The sequence below is a fragment of the Podarcis pityusensis genome (genome assembly GCF_964106645.2).
Source record: "Podarcis pityusensis genome assembly, chromosome: 16".
NCBI lineage: Eukaryota > Metazoa > Chordata > Lepidosauria > Squamata > Lacertidae > Podarcis > Podarcis pityusensis.
Genome location: NC_138041.1, coordinates 1,085,971 through 1,107,197, shown reverse-complemented (window position 1 = coordinate 1,107,197; position 21,227 = coordinate 1,085,971). Strand labels below are relative to the sequence as shown.

The following is a 21,227-nucleotide window of genomic DNA, read 5'->3' as shown; positions in this document are numbered from 1 at the left end:
GGTGCAGCTAAGTCAACTCTGATAACTTGATGAGTTATCCTTTGTACTCCTCTCCTAAAAGTTCCATCTGAAGCCTCACAGATTTGATTAGGTGCACGTGTGTAAGGATTTAGTTTGACCAAACTGCAGGAGGCAGTGGAAGACAGGAGTGCCTGGCATGCTCTGGTCCATGGAGTCACAGAGAGTCAGACACGACTAAACAACAACATTGCATGAATTGGCATTAGCAGCTATTTAGAAAGGGGTGTTGGAGGCCAAGTTCTGTGAGGAAGAGAAACAGAAGCGGTTGCTATTTCCACCTCTCTTTCTGGCTGGGTTTCTACGTTTGCCATTCTTCTGACAGGCAGAAACTCAGTAAGTGGAGAGGATGTGATTCATTGAAATGAATGTGCTTCGCTAACTTAGATCCATAAATTTTATTGGGTCTGCTCCATGAGTATGACCAGCACTGGATCAACCCATTGTAATCTATTGCTTTGAAGTCATTTTTGCAACAGGTACAGCCATTTTTAATCCCCACCCCCATCCCTGTCCCTTATTTTGCCTGACCAGATGTGGCAACCCTGCTCTGAACACCTCTGAACACTGGCTGCCAGGAATTGCAGGAGGGGAGAGTTGCATTCCAGTCCTGGTTCATCCCATATATTCTGTGGGTTTTCCACAATGGGCACCTTGTCGGCCAAGGTGAGAAGAGGGTGCTGGACTAGACCATAGCTGTCAACTTTTCCCTTTTCTTGTGAGGAATCCTATTCGGAATAAGGGAATTTCCCTTTAAAAAAGGGAAACGTTGACAGCTATGGACTAGATGGGCCATTGTCCCAATCCATCATGTTCTGATGTGTATCACGTTTGCAGCTATGTAAGAGAACCTTTTGGTCATCCTTTCCACTGTGGTAAACATCTCTCTGCCTTTTGTCGCATTAGACCCGAGGTGTGAAAGATGTAAGCCAGAAACCAACTGGGCGGGGGGAATTATCTAGTGAAAATTGATCTGACAGCATCTTCTCCACTTCCGCTGTTGTCTGCTAACATGCATGGTGATCGCTCAGAAAGTTGCTGCTGCTCTATTATTCATTATTTTTGAAGGGGTGGTAAATATTGTCTCCTTGCTCTCAAGAATGAAGAATCGGAGGAGTCTCAAACCTTTGCCATGGTTTATTTACCTGTTGCATTTATGTTTCACCTTTTCCTCCAAGTTCCCTCCAGGTGTTGTTGGACTCCAGTTGCCACCACCACCACCAGCTCCCACCTATTGGACCAACCAATTGGCTTAAACCACTAAACATTGCAAAACGTCACCATCTCATACAGTAACAAACGTGAGTAAGTTTTCGATCCAATGTGGTATTCCTTTTCAGTAGGCATGATTTTAAAGGGCAATCTGGAGGTTCCCAACAGGGGAAGCTTTGTTGTTCCTTGCCATGGGGGGGGGGGGGAAGAGTCTCTCTTTAATGTAAGCAGGCAGTGGCTACTTTGTAAACCGGACAGGGTGTCTTTTCCAACCAACCACACCGGGGTCGGCAAACATTTTTGGGCGTTGGGTGGATTTGAAATTTTGTGGCTGCCAGTTACAAAATGGCTACTGTGGGGTGCGGGGTATAGCACAAAATGGCTACTGTGGGATATGGGATGTGGCACAAAATGGTTGTCACAGCTAATAAGGTGCACCAGCCACCTCCTCCAGTGGAAAGAAAAGCACGGACTTCAGCCGCCACCACGATGCTCTTAGAGGAAAGCTCTTGGCGCCTCTCCTCTGTCTGGAATGGAAGGGGGTAGCCGGGGGGGTCCGATCTCAAACGCGGCAGAGTTGTGGTAAGAGAGTCTGAGCCACTGCAAGCAGGAAGAGCAAACAGCCCCTCACATCCTGTGGCTTTTCAAAAAGGAGATATTTATCAAAACCTATCGCAGAGGCCATCATAGTAATTACTGGTGGGCGCCCGTGGGCTCCATGTTAGCGGTTCGTGGTTCTACGCCGACTCAACACTGGTCTCCAACTTTCCTTTCCAGAACGTTTAACAAGATGATGGTGGCAACCTGGAGGCCCAGCCCCACGGCCATGGCGGTCCTCACCCAGGAGAAGCAGCTACAGCCATCTGCGGGGGGGGGGAGAGGAGGAGGAGATGAATGGAAGAGGTCTTTCAAAATGGTGGTCTTTCAGACCCTTGCCCCTCACCACAACTGTTACCCATAGTCTCTCACCCAATTGCTGCTTCATTCTGTTAACTTATATTTAATTGTCACAATCTGACATACTGATGAGACGGCAGGGGAAAAATGAACTCTCACTGAAACGATGCTGTTTGCCCAAGCATTTAAAACAGTGCCCATTGCTAATACTACTCAGAGTAGATCCATTGAAGTTAACATCCGTGACTGATTTGGACTTACTCCTTTCAGTGAAGCTACTCTGTCTAGAACTTAGTTAGAGACAGCCCTGGCTATTTTTACTATTATTATTGTTTTAGCAATCATCTTGTAAACCACTGTTTCAATGAAATTTACAGCTAAGATAATTAATAACAGAACAAATACAAGATATCAGGCAAGCGATTTCAACTGTACTCTTTTTGGGGCCTGGGAAAAACATTTTTCTTTAGATAAGTTTGCCCAGAAAGTTGATGCAAGTTTTAGTCTGCTGTTATCTTAACTTTTCAAAAGTCTTAAATTATTGTTATTTTTTCTTATTGATAATTTGTTTTATCCTTTTTGTAAACCACTTTGAGAGGGTTTTTTTCTTACAATCAAGCATTATATACATTTTATAAAATAAATTAATGTGTTTTATTTTTCTTATTGCTTTCTATTTTTTATCCATTGCTTTCTAATCCGCTGTCTCAATGAGACTTATACATCAGATGATTAAAAAGCGTTAAAAACACATAATCAGCAAATGCATTAAAAACAAGACTAAAGCCCTAACAAATATTGTATTTTTCTGTGTATAAGACTATATTTGCCCCCAAAAAAATTAAGTTTAAAATTGGGGGTCATCTTATACACGGAATGTTGCAATTATTTATTTCTTAATCTTGGACTCAAAAAATAGGGGGCACCTTATGCATGGGGGCGTCTTATACACAGAAAAATACAGTAAATGCTAGGAGCAAAGGTTCATATATTCAGCTGGGAAAGCCTTCAGCTCCCAAAATAATGAACTTTATAGAGCTTGCTCCCTCTTCGTGAAACCTCACATTTCTCCTCTTTCACTTCTCCCTTTAGAGTTCATCTTTTAGGTTTCACTTTTCAGCACAGCAATAAATTCCTCTCCCAGGCACACCATTTTTAAAAAATAAAAAGGCTTATTAATATCACTTCATAATTCAAACCAATTTTGAGAGGCTCCCTCTTTTCGTCTTGGCTCCTAAAAGCTTGTCCCCAGTCCCTCCACACACACACCATTTTCAAGTTAATACCCTCCCCTCCCTTTCCTAAGAAAGAGTTTGCTGACCATTTGGGGTGCAAGGGGAGTCAAAGAAGTAGAAATGGGAAGCTGGAATAATGATAGGACTCAGTACCCCGGCTGGATGTCTGATCTGAAGCAAGAAGTTATCCTTACGTGCACAGACCCAGCTGGTGGGAGATTCAGCTTAGCATCAAAAAAGGAGGCTTAGTTTAGCAAAGATTTCATTCATTCATTCATTCATTCATTTATTTTAAGGCTAAAAGAATTCAGTTATTTTAAATGGAAAGAGGCAATCGATAACCTTGAGTGTAACTTTCGGCTTTCAGCTCAGCTTAAAACCAGGTTTAAAAATCTGTCGCTTACGTTCTTGTAAAATTGTGGTTATAGACCAGGACAGTGAAGCATGGTCTTCAAAACCTGAAATATATATATTTCAGGACGCACCCTATTTTTTTAAATATAATCTTTTTTATTCAGTTTTAAACTACACATTTAAATTCAAACATTAGACGTAATATCAACATTTAGGATTCCCTGAATCTTTAGATTTCCTTCCACCCTTCCATGGTTTCCATTTTCAATCTTTTTCAACTGCATCATACATTTTCTCTATTTTTCTCAAAATAATCCATTTTTACCTTCGTTTTTAGTACATTGCAAGCGTTACTCAAATCCCACCCAAGTTTTTAGTTGTTTACAGTGTTCTGTTAAGTAATTTGTAAATTTAGGACACACCCTATTCTCCTGATTTTAATAGTGCACTTTAATCTGTCCTCGGACTTCATGGTGAAAGATGGATAAGAAATCTAAGCAATGTTAATGCTGCTGCTGCTGCTGCTGCTGCTACTAAAACAAAAAATGCAGTCCCATGGCCCTCAGAAGAAGCCCTATAAGGCACAGGGAATGAATTACATTGTACGATATGCTGAATGTTTTCCAGTAAGATGCAGTTCTGCAGCTAAAAGGGTGGGTCTTGAGGCCACCCACTAGACTGGTTTGCGAAGGTGTCTTGGGGTGCCAGGCTATGGGGAAATATCTGGGATACCTTAATTTTGGTGGGTGTCTGACCCACTCGGATAAAAAACCAACAGAAGATTATATTTAACCCAGTCAATTGAACACATTGTACTCCTAACTTTAAGGTATTCATATTTAGCTGTATTCAGCAAAGTTCTACTCAGAGTATACCCATTGAAATGATAGAGCCTAATATGGAGCAAGCTTATTTCCTGCTTCTCCAGAGGGGAAGACCGGAATCAGACTCAAATTACAAGAAAGGCGATTCTGATTAAGCATTACGAAGAACTTTCCGATGGTAAGAGCCATTCAACAGTGGAACAGGCTCCCTCCTTCATTGGAGGTTTTGAAACAGGGGTTGGAAGACCATCTGTCAGGGGTTTGTTAGCTGTTATTCTTGCAGTGCAGGAGGCCAGACTAGATAGCTCTTGGTGCCCCTTCCAACTCTGCAGTTCTGTGATTCTGTGATGAACAAGGGGTACAACCAGAAGATAGGTAATCCTTGGGGGTCCCTTCCAACTTTATTATTCTGTTAGTTATGTCCATTGACTTCAGTGGGTTTACTCTGAGTAGGACCATTCTTGAACCACACCCAGAATCATTATTGCATTTCATAGAATCATGGAATTGTAGAATTGGGATGTACCACAAGGGTCAACTAATCCAAATAAATGCTATTGATTAGCTGCTTGCTCCATAAAGTGTCTCTAAGCAACTTACAGAAAAAAATATTAAAGCATAACATAAAGGTTTTTTAAAATTACAATAACAATCCAGAGAATAGACCCTGTAAAACAGTGACAAGATCATGCTAGAATTTCACTGACCTTGAGCTTCATCCTGACAGATGTTGAACACATCAAACGAGATGTTCTTCTGATCAACTGGGTTGCTGACCAGGCAGGTGAAAGTGGAATTGGAGGTGTTTGGCCGCCATGACAGGTGAAGATCCTTGTCGTCATTGGTGAGGTGATACCACTCTAAAGCTTCTGAGGCCCTGAGTGGGTTTCTGTTTTCCCAGGAAAAATGCAAATCTGACTTTCCAGACGTCCGACAATGCAGCGTCACATTACATCGGTTGGCAGTGCTGGAAATGATCTGGTGATTTATTTGTGGTGACGGCACCGGCTCTGTTGGATAAAAACGATAGATGTTTGCGCTCTGTGGCACACCAAAAGTTTGATGGCCAAATCCTCACTTGGTTGTGAGGTAGGCAAAGAAGATAGAGTCCCTTACCATGGACTATGAGGTTGAAGAAGGACTCCACAATCGCTGAGGAAGCAAACCTGACGCGGACATCCATCACTCCAGAGTCCGCCATCGTCAGGTCTTTCATCTTCAGCGTGGTCTCATCAACCATTTCTACCCGTGGTCCAAAAATGTTGCTTGGGTGTGGTTTCCTCAGCTTCCCCTCGGCGAATTCGGCAACCAGGTGTGACTGACCCCCTGTGGGGGTGAATTTCCATTCAACCTCGTCCACTCTTTTCCAGGGGGGTACATTTAGGCGAAACAAGACTGACCCACCAAGAATCCCGTGCAGCTGGTTGGGGGGATCTTGCGCAGGAAATTGAGCAGCACCTGAAGTCAATAAGAAATGGAAGCAAACTACTCCAGAAGCATTTTTACTTGGCATTGTAGGAGATGATATGAAAAGAAAGGACTGTAAATTATTTCTATATGCAATGATGGCAGCAAGAATATTATTGGCACAAAATTGGAAGCAAGAAGAATTACCGACAAAAGAAGAATGGAGGATGAAACTGTTGGACTATGCAGAATTAGGTAAATTAACAGGAAGAATTCGAAATCTGCGGGACCAGAGATTCACAGAAGACTGACATAAATTTACGGACTATTTGGAAAGTAATTGTGATGATCAGATTACGCTTGTAGGTTTGCGAGAAGTTTTGTAAGGTGGACTATCTGAAATATTGCACACACAAAAAGGTAACGAGGGGGACTGTTAGTTAAGATTATTAAAGGCAATAGGAATTTAAGAAATGCAGAATAAGTGATAAGAACGGAAGACCATCAGAGGGGCTGATGGAAGTCCAAAAAGATTGTATAAGAAATGAAGTTTTGTTGTATGAAAGATAATTTATATGTAAAAATTAATAAAAATTATTATTAAAAAAGGAAGCAAACTATTCCTACAATAGTAATAATAATTATTAGTAACAGTAACAGTAACAGTAATTACTAGTAATTACTAGTAATTAATAGTAATAATTACTAGTAGTAATAATTAATAGCAGTAATGGATGCCAACAGTAATTAATAATAGTAATAATAAATATAGGGAGAGAAACTGTAATAACAACAATGATAATTTTATTATTTATAATAATTATTTATTATTTATATGCTGCCCATCTGGCCGGACAGCCCCAGCCACTCTGGGCGGCTCCCAACAAAATATTTAAAGCACAATAAAACATCAGACATTAAAAGCTATAGATACTACAGACTGTTTTTTGTGTTGTTTTTAAGGAAACAGCTTTAAATATTGATGTGCTGTTTTTACTACCTGTGTTTTAATAAACCCTTTTGTATATTGTTTTAATTCTATTAGAGTTTAATTGCTTTTTAACGATTCTCTTTTCTATCCCTTTAGCTTTTTCCATCTTATCTGTGTCCTTTCGATTTGCGTAAGCCCTGCAGTTTTGCTTCCCTACAATGGAAAGCGAAAATCCTTCTCTTAAAGTCTTAAAATCTGAAGGTGTCAAAACCTTCTTGGAACTTACAGCTGTTCGCTTTCCTTGGAACAACAGAATGGTTCCCATTTCACAAAGTTCCTGCTGCTGCTGTTGTTTGGGGGTGGGGGGAATCTTGAATTTCAGGAGAATGGCTGCCAGATGGGCAAGCAGAGCTACCATAACTTCCTTGGTCTCAGTGGTGTACATGGATTCCCTCCTCCCCATTTTAACTTCACAACTACCTTCTGAGGTAGGCTAGGCTGAAAGATGGTGCCTGGCCCCAATGTCACAACCAGGGAGCTTCATGGCCAAGTGGGGTCCGAACCCTGGTCTCTCTCAGGTTCCAGTCCAACAATCTAACCACCCCCGACTCTTTCCATTGGGATGTGTCACTCCACTAAGGACTTGCGCTGGAGATGAGGAGCACCTTTGACTGTTTTGGGTCCTGAGAACATCAGACGGGTCTTGCAGCAGCAGCTGGATACGGCCAAAGGGGGTCCAACTAGCCCAGTCAACCAGATGACCCAAAGGAAACCTGCAAGCAAGCAGGACCTGAGTGCAACAAACAGGATTCTCTCCCCACTTGGGATCCAGAATCCAGCCTCTGTCAAGGGAGGTAGATCTTGCTAGGCTGGCCATGAGATTCCTGTCTCCCTTTTCTCCACTGCTCACCTGGGAATTGGAGAATGGCGAGTAGAAGCATGAGCTGGGTGCTGTGGGCTTCCATCCTTGCCTCTGTTCTCTGCCACCTTCCTCCCCCGGTGCTGAAACAGGTTCTTGTGTGTGGTCTTCCCTCTCTGCACCAGTCTTCAGCCCCTCCTGCGTTGCCTTCAGGCCTCCCAACCAACCACAAGTTTCCTCTTCAGCCCCCATGCTTGACACTTTAAGTCTCACTTCCCTGGCAGAAGCAGCAGTTGAGCGAGGCTCTCTCACCCCAGCCCTCAGAAGTGCTGGCCCTGGGTTTCTTGGTGGCAGATCAAAGAAGATAAGAGCTAACATGTTGGCTGCACGACCCAGCAGAAGGGATGACAGCAGGTGAACCGAAACTCATCTGTCCTCCAAAATTCATACTTCTGAGAATTTCTGCACCAGTGTGTGTGTGTGTGTGTCTATTAGGGGAAAGGGTGCAGAAAAATGCATATATCCAGGGAATAAATATACTAAAGCACATGCTCTTTGGGGAAATTTGCTTGCAAAAAAGGGGAAATTGGGCAAAATGGAACCATGGGATAAATGCACACTGAAATGAGCCAGTGTGGTGTAGTGGTTAGAGTGTTGGACTAGGACCTGGGAGATCAGGGTTTGAATCCCACTCAGCCACGATGGTCACTGGGTGACCTTGGGCCAGTCACTACCCCTCACTTCTGACCTACCTCACAGGGTTGTTGTAGAGATTAAAGGAGCTGGGAGAGATCCATGTACACCACCTGGAGCTCCTGGAAGAGAAAGGAGCAGTGAGGCAGCAAACGGAACCGTACGAAACTGAGAGAGCTCAAAACTCTGGCAGATTGCTCCATCAGAAGGGACCTGTGTGTTGATCACTTTATTGGAAATGTTTTTAGCTCCTGCTCTAAGGTTTTGGATACGTTCATGGAAGTATTTTTCTGGCCAGTTGTGTATTTTAATTATATATATATATATATATATATATATATATATATATATATGTCTCTTGTATTTACCAGAAAATGTCATAACCCTCCTCCTGTTTGCGGGAACAGGTCTTGACGAAGACAATGAAAATCTCTTTTGAGATAAGTTTGTTATTCAGGAACTAGAGAGATGTGGATATGGGCTTCCAAAAATTAAGGCCAGGCACTCTTTGCTTCAAACTCATCTTACAAAACAACAATGCACTGGAAGGAAGAATCAATAGTTCTCAGGACTACAGGGTTACATTATTCACTCACTGAGGAAGCCCCTTTCCCCCTCTCTCCATAAAAGTTAGAAGAACCAAAGATTTTCAGCACAGCTTCAGGTTTTGGCTGCTCTCATAGACAAAAAACCATGGAGTCAAGTGCTAAGAATTAATCTTTTTTTGCAACCCACAGCTGATCTCTATTGGCTGTGTTACTAATAAAAAGGAACATGACGTGTTAGTCCCAGGAATACTGTACTCTTAGCATAGGACAACTTGAGTTTTTCTCATACCCCATAAAAGCTCTTTATCTCAAAGAGGCCACAGGCAATTAGAGGATACAGTGGGGTGGTAATTCTTGTCAACCAGTTTCTGTAGTAATTAAATTATTGTGTTGGGCACTATTTTGAATATTCGTAGGAAAGTTTGTGAAATAAATCCATTTCTAAGACTGTATTCCCAATTATTGTTTTCAGGGGGAAATAAAAAAATAAAAGAAGAACCAAAGATTTGTTTGTTTGTTGCACTTATATCTCACATTTTCCTTCAAGGAGCCCAAGGTGGTCATCGTGATGCATCACTATATTGTGATATTTCACTGGTGATACAGCACGATGTTGAAAACCTGATATCACCCAGCCCTGTCTCCTATGTCCTAGTCCAACACTCTAACCGCTACACCACACTGGCATGCTCTGGTCCAGGGGGTCACGAAGAGGCAGGCACGACTAAATGACTAAACAACAAAAGGAGCCTTAGATGCAACCTGAAACCTGCATTCAGTCTTGACTGCTCTTTCGGAAACTGCCATCGCTCCGTTAGCAGAGCATTTGCTGGAGAGCTGCTCCCAGTCTGTGAGGGCAATACTGAGCGAGGCAGACCAATCGCCTAAGAACATAAGCGGGCCTGGGAAGGTGGCGGGACCAAGAGAAGGGCCTCCCCTGAAGACTTGCAGAGTTTCCCCGGCATGAAGCTTCCTTCCCACACATACGCAGGCCGAGCTCAGCAAGATGGGAGTTTCACAGCACTCTTGCTCCCCAGCAGATTCCAAAGGGAAACTGCAACACCAGATCACTGAATAGTTGCAGAGAGCAAACCAGGCCTTGGCGTGTTTCTCAGACGTGGTTCCAGGGACACCCAGCGATTGCGCACTTTTTCACATACACAGGGAAAGCTCTTTTTTCTTTTTCCAAAAAAAAATATTTTTTCAAAAAGTTTTTTTATTGATTTTCCATATTTATCACAAAATGACATAACAAAACACACAACAAAGAGAAACACACTACACTACAATAAAATTAAACACAAAGAAAAATTATTTCTTCAAATACCTAATTCTCCTTACATTGATAATTGACTTCCTCGAATCCCCTCTGACTGAATTTCATTTTATCACCCTATATAACAGTTCTCCAAATTCATATTTCTAATTATGTTGATTCCTTTCATTAACTAAACTCTTCTCCTTTATTAATATTCTAATCCTTAATATTTACTACCACATATTCTTATTCTACCCCTAAGCCTATTTATTACTTCCAAGAATTTTCTATTTATCTTATATCACAATATTTAGCTAAATATTCTTTAAATTTCTTCCAATCCTCTTGTATCTCCTCTTCTTTCTGGTCGCGGATCCTTCCAGTCAGGTCGGCCAGCTCCAAAAAGTCCAACATCTTCATCTGCCATTCTTCTATTGCTGATATTTCTTGCAATTTCCAATTTTTAGCTAATAAAAGTCATGTCGCTGTAGTGGCATAAGAAAACAGTCTAGCATCTTTTTTGGGCAATTCCATACACAGGGAAAGCTCTTAATGAAATCACCTCTAGCACCTTTCAAAGGACAGCTGTGCTTCAGTTTGCATACTGATTCAGGTAGCCTTTTCTTTAAAAAGGAAAATAGAAAAGCCATCAGCCAGCTGGATATAAACAATAGTGGCTCCTGAGATTCACACCTGAATCAACTCCAAACTGTGTGGAGAGAAGCAGTCCATTGGCAGGGAGAAAGCTACTGCCGTTCTCCATTCTGGGATGCAGGTGGCGCTGTGGTGTAAACTACTGGGCCTCTTGGGCTTCCTGATCAGAAGGTCGGCAGTTCTAATCCCCGTGAAGGGGTGAGCTCCTGCCAACCTAGCAATTCAAAAGCACGCCAGTGAAAGTAGATAAAGAGGTGCCGCTCTGGCGGGAAAGTAAACGGTGTTTCCATGTGCTCTGGTTTCCGTCACAGTGTTCCCTTGCGCCAGAAGCGGTTTACTCCTGCTGGCCACGTGACCCGGAAAGCTGTCTGTGGACAAACGCTGGCTCCCTTGGCCTGAAAGCAAGATGACTGCCACAGCCCCATAGTCGCCTTTGACCGGATTCAACCGTCCAGGGGTTCTTTACCTTTTACCGTCTCCATTCTGATCCACCTGCAAGGACAGAGAGAAACAGAACAAGCTGTGCCACTCCAGTATGCAGAACCAGCTATGCATGAACTGAGCAGCTGAAGAACGAAGGACCAGCTATGCAGGTCCTGACCGGATCCAGACGCAGGCCCAGGCAGCAGCTTAGAAAAGATCCAGGTGACCCAAGTCCACCTGAACAAGCCAAGCATTAATCGAACCCTGGACAGTGTGCTCTGCTACTGGATCAATGAACATCTTCCTTCCACTTTATCTGTTCTACATTTCTTTTTAAAACGTTTCTGGAAACCATGTCCCACTCATCCAAAAATAGTAAAGTCTGGCCTGTAGGGGAAAAATCCAAAGGGCAATAACTTTATTAGGTAAAGGTAAAGGGACCCCTGACCATTAGGTCCAGTCGTGACTGACTCTGGGGTTGTGGCGTTCATCTCGCTTTACTGGCCGAGGGAGCCGGCGTACAGCTTCCGGGTCATGTGGCCAGCAGGACTAAGCCGCTTCTGGTGAACCAGATCAGCACACGGAAACGTCGTTTACCTTCCCACCAGAGTGGTACCTATTTACCTACTTGCACTTTGAGGTGCTTTCGAACAGCTAGGTTGGCCGGAGCAGGGACCGAGCAACGGGAGCTCACCCCATTGCGGGGATTCGAACTGCCGACCTTCTGATCAGCAAGTCCTAGGCTCTGTGGTTTAACCCACAGTGCCACCCGCGTCCCTATGAATTATATATGATTGCTTAAATTTCCCAGGCAGAAAATGTGGAGAATGGGGTAGGGGAGCAATGAATTGCTTACCTTCACTTTGGGAAACGCTGGGCACATCAGGTGGGTTGCTCTCTGGCGCAGGAACTGTCAGGGGGAAAGTTGCAGCCATCTTATTAATTGCTCAGAAGGATGGACAAAAATGGACAGATTCGTCGTGACTTACCAGAGACAGTGAGATTGAATGAGAATATTTCCATCTTGGAGGTGGTGTATGTCACTCGACAGTTCAAAACCCCAGTCTCATTTTCCTGCAAGGCCTTGATCCGCAGCGTGGTCTCATTAAGCACGTCTAGTCTGTCCATGTCTTTCAGGTTAGAAGTCCTCAGTTGTCCATTCCTGAGCACAGCAAGCTCAAAGGGGGTGCCATTTCGGGGGTATAAGTCCCATTTGATCATCAGCACAGTTTTCCCAGCGGTTATGTTTAAGGGAAAAGGACTGGTTTTCCAGCCATCCCAGTAACCTGATGAAGAGGAGCTTTTTTCGGGTTAGCAACAGCACCTAATGAAGAAGAGGAAAAAGAAAAAGTTGAGGAAAAGAAGATCCAGAGAATGAGAACAAGAAAATGAAGGAGGAAAAGGAGGAGGAGGAGGAGGAGGAGAGGAAAAAATCAAGAAGGTCAAGAAAGAAGAGGAAAATCAAGGAGGAGAAGGAGAAGGAGAAAATCAAGGAGGAGGAGGAAAGGAAGAGGAAGAGGAAGAGGAGAGGAGGAGGAGGAGGAGGAGGAGGAGGAGGAGGAGGAGGAGGAAATTGGTCTTCCGAGACATGATGTAAAGCTTGGAGAGAGTTGTATTTGGGGCTATTGGTTTGGGCAATATGCTGCTCCATAAGAACATGAGAAGAGTGTAATGGATGAGGCCAATGGGGCCCATCTAGTCCAGCATCCTGGTAGCCAACCAGGTACCCCCAAAGGCAAGCTCACAAGCAAGACCTGAGCACAGCTGCTCTTCTCCCCTTCTGGGGCCTCAGCAACTGGTCTTCAGAAGCATTGCTGCATCCAACAGTGGGAGGGAAACATATCCACTGAGGCTGACAACCATCTCCTCCTTCCATCTCTTCCTCTTTGAAAGCTGTGCAAGTTGGTGGCTGCATCTTGGATCATAGGAACATAGCTGTCAACTTACAGATTTGAAAATAAGGGACCAGCAGCCTCGAAAATAAGGGATCAGCAGCCAAAATAAGGGATTTTAGTCATCCAGCAGCCAAACGAAGCCTCAAGTGGTGGTTCCCATAGCGCAGCAACCCGGCAAAGGGGGCACAGCAAGGAAAACCAGCGTCACCTCTCCGTTGGGAAGCGCTGAGCAAAGGTGAGTCCCCAGCAACGTGGCCGATTTGATTGGCACAAGGCATGCAAGCTCCACCCCCCAGTCGTTCTCAGACTCCTTATTGGTGAGCAACGCAGCCAAGCAACACAGTTGGCGCCTCCCTCCTCCCTGGCCAGCAGGGAGGGAGGGAGAGGAGCTGCTTCCTTTGAAACCCGGGAAATTTAAGGGACATCATCAATAAGGGACAGCAGCGGGACATGGCGCTGGGATAAGGGACTTTCCCGTCAAATAAGGGACGGTTGACAGCTATGCATAGGAACATAGGAAGCTGGCCTTATACAGTCAGACCATTATACTCAGCAGTGTCTGCACTGACTGGCATTGTTAACATATTAAAATGATAACAGGATTAGGATAAATTCAGCAGTATGAAGTATATGTAGAACGCTTATTTTAAAGCTGTTTTATTGTCACATTTTTGTATTGCATTAGCTTGTTATAAGGTGTACATTCTTTGTTTCTTCAGCTTGTAAACCACCTTGAGTATTGTAAGATAGAAAGACGGGATACAAATTAAAAGTGATGATGATGATACTGAAATAAAACTAGGAAAGAGAGAATGTAGAAAAATCAAAATATGCAGTGGCAAATGTTTAATAAAACGAACCGGGGGAGACGGGGGTGAGGGAAGTCAATGATATATGTATGGTTTGTATTTTCTTAAATATTATTGTGTAAATATAAAAATGATTTTTTTGAAAATGAAGAATAACTTCCACCCAGTCAAAGCTCTGTCTGGCCCATCACTTTGCTTTCCACTTTGGACAACCAGGTGTCTCTGGAAACCAAACAGCGGGGCGTAAAAGCATAAGGTGTTCCTTGCTCTCTTCTGCCTCTCTCTGCCTCTCCCCCCCCCCCCCCGGCAGTGAATGATATTCCAAGGTAGAGTGCCTCTGAACATGAAGGATCTATTCAGCCACCGCAACCTAATAGCTCCTGAGGCTTTTGAAGAGAGGGCCCTGGCACACAGAGTCTAACAGCAGCTGTTTTTAGGGAGGATTTTGACCGGGAAAATGGCATATGACAGAGTTAAACTGTTATGTACTGAGTTGAATAGGATCCACAACGCAGTAGTCTGATTGGTCCTAGAACAATAGGACCCAGAATGCAGCAGTCTGATTGGTCCACAGGAGCCACCCAATCCAGCTCCAGGTGGAAGTGAATCCGCAACCTGATTGGCCTACAGGTTAATCCCAGAATTAGCCAATCACATGGGGCCCATTGTGTAAATAATGTATATAAAGCAGACATTCTGGGGGAGCTTCCATTCCTCCTCACCACTAGGAGCTGAATAAAGAGCAGGAAATCCACTCTCGACTCCGAATATATTTCATAAACATATTCCCAATCTGTTTAAGCAGCCCCGTGTGATTGCTCATACATTTTAAAGAAAACCTATCCAGGGAAACCTCTGAGGTGAACCTCTGGTAACTCACCAAAGAACAAGCCGATGAGGACCCCCAAGAGGGTGAGGGAGCCTTCGCTTGAACCTCCCACAGTCATCTTGGCCTGCGGTGAACAGATAGATGCATCAACAACTTTATTGCGGAAGCAATTTGAAGTGGTGGTTCAAGAAGCAAGACTTCCGCTTTCCTTCTCCTGCAAAGGCACAAACGGTGGCATGTGGTGCACGTCCAGGAGAGCCACTGAGGAGTGGAGGGGGTGAGATTTCTTTCATCACACTCATGTCAGGCTCCATCCCTCCAAACACACTTCCTGTCCTCTTATCACCACTATACAGTACATCCTGCACTTCCTTTTTTGATGTTACATATTCGCCTGCATTAGGGATGCGGGTGGCGCTGTGGGTGACCTCCTGGGAGCTTCGTGATGGCCAAGTGGGGGGGTTGAACCCAGGCATTCTATTTGGGGGGATGACTTTGCGAAGTTATGTGTGTCGTAGGGGCTGGCTCTGCCCACCTACCTCCTGCCACCCCCACCACATTTCCCACTTCATGCAACTACAGTGGTACCTCGGGTTAAGAACTTAATTCATTCTGGAGGTCCGTTCTTAACCTGAAACTGTTCTTAACCTGAAGCACCACTTTAGCTAATGGGGCCTCCAGCTGCTGCCACACCGCCAGAGCACGATTTCTCTTCTCATCCTGAAGCAAAGTTCTTAACCCAAGGTACTATTTCTGGGTTAGCGGAGTCTGTAACTTGAAGCGTCTGTAACCTGAAGAATCTGCTGAACCTCATCTGCCGACAGGGAGTTCCAGAGTAGGGCCTGCCACCCACAAGGCCCTGTGCCAAGCAAAGCCCTGCCTGAGAAACCCCAAGACGTGTCCCATCAGATGATCTCAGTGGTCAAGATGGAGCACAAGGGATCAGCCCAGCTGCTCTGGGTTCAGTGATCAAGGTGCACAAAGCTCAGAAAGACTGGACCTTGGTGAATCAGCTATCCTTCTTCCCCAGTCCCAGAACAGAACTTACCCTTCCAAAGGATCTGGAGAGACCCGCAGCAAGGAATGCTTGCTTGAGACAAGGGCGGTTATCTGCGCGTCTTGATGCGGATAACATCACCACTTCCTGTTTTCTTTTCTTTTCTTTTTTCTCTGCAAAGGTTATTTTGCAATGCTTCTGGATTCAGGGAACTGTGTCGTGAGGCAGACAAAACTGTGTGTGCGCGCATGTGTGTGTCTGTGTGTGTGCGCGCATGTGTGTGTGTGTGTGTGTGTGTGTGTGTTTGGCATTGTCACCGGGAAATTGTCTCACGAGCCTTGCCTCTGCACACCACAAGGCAAAGACGAAGAGCCTCTGCTGCACATTACCAAATGCAGCAATTTGCTGATAAATGTATCCACGTACAGGCTCAGTGGGAAAACTTTAGACATTCATAAGAAATCACCTGTTGTGTCAATCTTCTCAGTTCCAACGGTATTTAGGACCCAGGGAAGTGGGTGAGAGCCCACCATAATCACCAAAGTGGTGACTGATGATATCCTGCCCCAAGTCAGAAAACCATCTCAATCACAATGCCTACCTGCCCCATAGTGGGATGGTAAAGGTAAAGGTACCCCTGACAGTTAGGTCCAGTAGTGGCTGACTGGGGTTGCGGCGCTCATCTCGCTTTATTGGCCGAGGGAGTCCTAGGCTCTGTGGTTTAACCCACAGCGCCACCCGCGTCCCATAGTGGGATAAAACCTAGTCAAAAACAAAGGGGTGTATTTGAATTGACTCAGGGACCAGGGAGGGGTATTACTCAGAAGGGTGGTGGGAATGGGTGAACCCTCCCCACCCTCTCACTATATACAGTGGTACCTCGGGTTAAGTACTTAATTCGTTCTGGAGGTCCGTTCTTAACCTGAAACTGTTCTTAACCTGAAGCACCACTTTAGCTAATGGGGCCTCCCGCTGCCGCTGCACCGCCGGAGCACCATCTCTGTTCTCATCCTGAAGCAAAGTTCTTAACCTGAAGCACTATTTCTGAGTTAGCGGAGTCTGTAACCTGAAGCGTATGTAACCTGAAGCGTATGTAACCTGAGGTACCACTGTATAAGGGTCTGGTGACTTCTGTTTCAGTGTATCTGAAGAAGTGTGCATGCACACAAAAGCTCACACCAAGAACAAACTTAGTTGGTCTCTAAGGTGCTACTAAGGGACACGGGTGGCGCTGTGGGTTAAACCACAGAGCCCAGGACTTGCCGATCAGAAGGTCGGTGGTTCGAATCCCCGCGACGGGGTGAGCTCCCGTTGCTCGGTCCCTGCTCCTGCCCACCTAGCAGTTCGAAAGCACTTCAAAGTGCAAGTAGATAAATAGGTACCGCTCCAGCGGGAAGGTAAACGGCGTTTCCGTGCGCTGCTCTGGTTCGCCAGAAGCGGCTTAGTCCTGCTGGCCACATGACCCGGAAGCCGTACGCCGGCTCCCTCGGCCAATAAAGCGAGATGAGCGCTGCAACCCCAGGGTCAGCCACGACTGGACCTAATGGTCAGGGGTCCCTTTAAGGTGATACTGGAATGAATTTTTTTATTTGGTTTTGTCTGGTGTGTTGTGTAACATGCTGCCCTCTGGGCGTTCCCGGACTCCCAACGGTCACCATCCCCAGCAGCCAGCGTGGCACACAGTCAGGGAGGGTGGCTGGGGAGTCCCGCAACACCCCCAAGCTCAGTAGGGTGATGGAGAGGACTTGGGGGCCACATGCGCCCCGTTCTCTGGCCCCGATCTGCAAACTAAGGCCACTGCAAACTAAGGCCAAAGGCAGGGGTGGCCCCGGGTGGCACAGGCAGGTAAGCTGAGACTTAGGGGCCTGTCTGTGGCCGAACCTCATTCCATGGCACTCCAGCCTCCAAACCTTTGGGGAATATGCCCTCCTTCCGATGTCGCTGGACTCCTGCTTCCAGCTGCCAACATGGCAAATGTATTGCGAGTGTTGAAGCAAATGGAGGGTTGTTGTTGTTTTTTAATCTCTGTTGACTTTTGTGTGGAAATAAAACTCTTCAATCCCAAATATGGTTTTCAAAGCTTTACTTAAAAAGACTTAGGTTTCAAACATTACAAAACCAACAAAAGATACATGATGTCAGCTACATAAATTTGTTCATACATTGCTGGTCGTAGTGTAAGGCACAGCTGGTAATTCTACCTCCCTTTTTGTCCTTTATTTTAATTCAATTTCTACATACATACAAATACATTTAAATAAATTATGAAAAACACAAAAATATACATGAAAAAAGCTTACAAAACTGCAAGGTAGAAAAAGAAATTAGAAAGAACAAAGATAGACCAACAAGAGAGAGAGAGAAGGAAAATAAAACGTAGACTTCCTTCTGTCTCCTTTTTTACAGCTTGGTTCAAGTTGGTTGGCTCCAAGGGGCTAACACTAAGACAAAGAGATGAGGGTATATGTGCATTCTTCATCTCTTAAGTCTCTAAAAGGTGGTTCATTGGCGTATTTTATTGCTATTGGCATCCTCAGTTGGCATCCATCTGTCTCGAGAGACCATGGCGTGCCCCTCGAGGAGTGAAGTCTAACCGCTGCACTGGTAGCACCAAAGCTGTCTCCCTGGGGCAGAACCATGGACAATGTTATTAGCAGCTTTTTGGCTAACAAAATATTGGCAACACGCATTATTTCACAGTTCTTAAGCGGGAAATGTACAGTGGATTCACAAAGGATAACATTCAGTCGATACAACATTAGAGGAAGTAGTCAATCAACATCACAGAGGCAAAGAAGCCTTTCAACTTCCCTCTACAGCATGTGTGGAAACCGCCTTCTTGACTGCTGGACCTACTCTTGGTCTGGTCCGCTCAGTTCGCCAGAGCCTGTTTTTGCATGTAGGGCAAGCCCTAAATCACAGAGGGTTTAGCAAGCCAGTTGAAACCGTGTGCAAACACTTTCAAACTATCCAGGAGCTCAAGACTAAGCCCTTGGGGTTAACTCACCCCCTACCATTGCAATGAAAAAACACTAAACCTTACCAAATCCAGTGTTTAAAATACAGCCCTTTTTCACAGTAACCTGAATACAATTACAATTTTTCACCAGTTTATGTAACGTTAAACAATTCCATCCCTGTAAGAATGGTCAGGAGTGCTGGTAGGATCAACGAACATTTTGCAGCTGCCAAGGTGTTCCAGAAAAGGTTGTCCTGGTTTTTAAGGCTAAATTGTTTTTCTAGGCTACTGGACGCATAGTAGAGGTAAGCAAGGAGTTATTCACTTCCAAAGGCATAATCTAAAAAGTAATATAAAGTGCATTGAAGCAAGTTCCTCTCAGTTACTGAAATGTTTTAAGACTTCTTCATATCCATTTTAACCTCTCAGGGTAGATTACAAGATGTTACGTCGTCCAGAGGGCTCAGTTACCCATATACCTATTTTTTTAATGGGCGTTTCCTTGGAGATGCCACATTTGTTGTATACAGTACAGTGGTACCTTGGTTTACGAACTTAATCCGTTTTGGAAGTCCATTCTTAAACCAAAGTGTTCTTAAACCAAGGCGTGCTTTCCCATAGCAGCAGGGGACTCAATTTACAAATGGAACAAATTCAACATGTTCTGCTTCCAAGGCAAAGTTCACAAACCAAAACACCGTCTTCCGGGTTTGCAGCGTTCTTAATCCAAGCTGTTCATAAACTAAGCTGTTCTTAAACCAAGGTACCACTGTATAGCCATTCTGATTAATTTTCCATCCAGAAACCTGTTCTAAATGCCCCCAAAATTTTCAGTGGTGGTACTAATATTTCTGGCTCTTCCAATATTAGATCTACATCACCTGCATAGAGGCTAATTTGTAATTTATTTGGACCAGATTTTAAAGCAGTGCAAATTATTATTTTTCCCCAGAAGAGAAATTTTAAAACAATTCAAAGCTGTGCAGCCCATAAACAGGAATAAAAGACATTGAAAACTACACACTATTTGAAATTCAAAGCTTTTTCTTTAAAAGGCCTGTCAGACAATTGTCCTATTTTAAATCCAAAGATCTCACTAAAATTGCTGGACGGGCAGGCACTTCAAATCCAGAGTAATACCACCAATATAAAATAATAGAGCTCAGTATAAAATGTGCAAATACTATAATATAATGCTCAAAACCACTGGCAGGCATCTTTGAGAATTCCTGGAGAAGAGGCGAAGTCCCGGCAGACTGGAGGAGGGCAAATGTTGTCCCTATTTTCAAAAAGGGGAAAAGAGAGGACCCAAATAATTACCGCCCAGTCAGTCTGACATCAATACCAGGGAAGATTCTGGAGCAGATCATTAAGCAAACAGTCTGTGAGCACCTAGAAAGGAATGCTGTGATCACCAATAGTCAGCATGGATTTCTGAAAAATAAGTCATGTCAGACTAACCTGATCTCGTTTTTTGACAGAATTACAAGCCTGGTAGATGAAGGGAACGCAGTGGATATAGCCTACCTTGATTTCAGCAAGGCATTTGACAAGGTGCCCCATGATATTCTTGTAAAGAAGCTGGTAAAATGCGGTCTTGACTATGCTACCACTCAGTGGATTGGTAACTGGCTGACTGACCGAACCCAAAGGGTGCTCATCAATGGTTCCTCTTCATCCTGGAGAAGAGTGACTAGTGGGATGCCACAGGGTTCTGTCTTGGGCCCGGTCTTATTCAACATCTTTATCAACGACTTGGATGATGGACTCAAGGGCATTCTGATCAAATTTGCAGATGACACCAAACTGGGAGGGGTGGCTAACACCCCAGAGGACAGGATCACACTTCAAAACGACCTTGACAGATTAGAGAACTGGGCCAAAACCAACAAGATGAATTTTAACAGGGAGAAATGTAAAGTATTGCACTTGGGCAAAGAAAATGAGAGGCACAAATACAAGATGGGGGACACCTGGCTTGAGAGCAGTACATGTGAAAAGGATCTAGGAGTCTTGGTTGACCACAAACTTGACATGAGCCAACAGTGTGACGCGGCAGCTAAAAAAGCAAATGCAATTCTGGGCTGCATCAATAGGAGTATAGCATCTAGATCAAGGGAAGTAATAGTACCACTGTATTCTGCTCTGGTCAGACCTCACCTGGAGTACTGTGTCCAGTTCTGGGCACCACAGTTCAAGAAGGACACTGACAAACTGGAACGTGTCCAGAGGAGGGCAACCAAAATGGTCAAAGGCCTGGAAACGATGCCTTATGAGGAACGGCTAAGGGAGCTGGGCATGTTTAGCCTGGAGAAGAGGAGGTTAAGGGGTGATATGATAGCCATGTTCAAATATATAAAAGGATATCACATAGAGGAGGGAGAAAGGTTGTTTTCTGCTGCTCCAGAGAAGCGGACACGGAGCA

General features: G+C 44.5%; 2 protein-coding genes across 2 annotated transcripts in view; both read right to left on the bottom strand.

Annotated features, from left to right (window-relative positions):
• Positions 1–1,142: 1,142 nt before the first annotated feature.
• Positions 1,143–21,227, bottom strand: part of LOC308465796 (T-lymphocyte surface antigen Ly-9-like) — a 31,146-nt gene continuing 11,061 nt past the window's right edge. The window contains exons 5-7 of the mRNA XM_080986051.1: positions 5,657–5,998; positions 5,248–5,550; positions 1,143–2,093 (exon numbers count right to left, since the gene is read on the bottom strand). Coding sequence (XP_080842177.1) covers positions 1,978–2,093; positions 5,248–5,550; positions 5,657–5,998 — 761 coding nt within the window. The 3' untranslated portion in view covers positions 1,143–1,977. The remainder of the gene's footprint in view (positions 2,094–5,247; positions 5,551–5,656; positions 5,999–21,227) is intronic.
• On the bottom strand, positions 11,099–15,948 carry LOC308465834 (uncharacterized protein). The gene is made up of 5 exons (XM_080986128.1): positions 15,895–15,948; positions 14,898–15,060; positions 12,303–12,637; positions 12,170–12,223; positions 11,099–11,382 (listed from the first exon to the last, which is right to left on the bottom strand). The coding sequence occupies exons 3-5, from the start codon at positions 12,532–12,534 to the stop codon at positions 11,360–11,362; spliced, it is 309 nt and encodes a 102-aa protein (XP_080842254.1). The 5' UTR covers positions 12,535–12,637; positions 14,898–15,060; positions 15,895–15,948; the 3' UTR covers positions 11,099–11,359.

What these genes read in the sequence shown, in the direction of transcription:
- LOC308465834 (XM_080986128.1), bottom strand. Translation starts at nt 12,534, where the DNA reads ATGATCAAATGGGACTTATACCCCCGAAATGGCACCCCCTTTGAGCTT. An exon ending in ATTCAATCTCACTGTCTCTG is followed by an intron (nt 12,224 to 12,302) that starts GTAAGTCACGAC and finishes TCCCCCTGACAG; the next exon opens with TTCCTGCGCCAGAGAGCAAC. An exon ending in CAGCGTTTCCCAAAGTGAAG is followed by an intron (nt 11,383 to 12,169) that starts GTAAGCAATTCA and finishes CTGTCCTTGCAG; the next exon opens with GTGGATCAGAATGGAGACGG.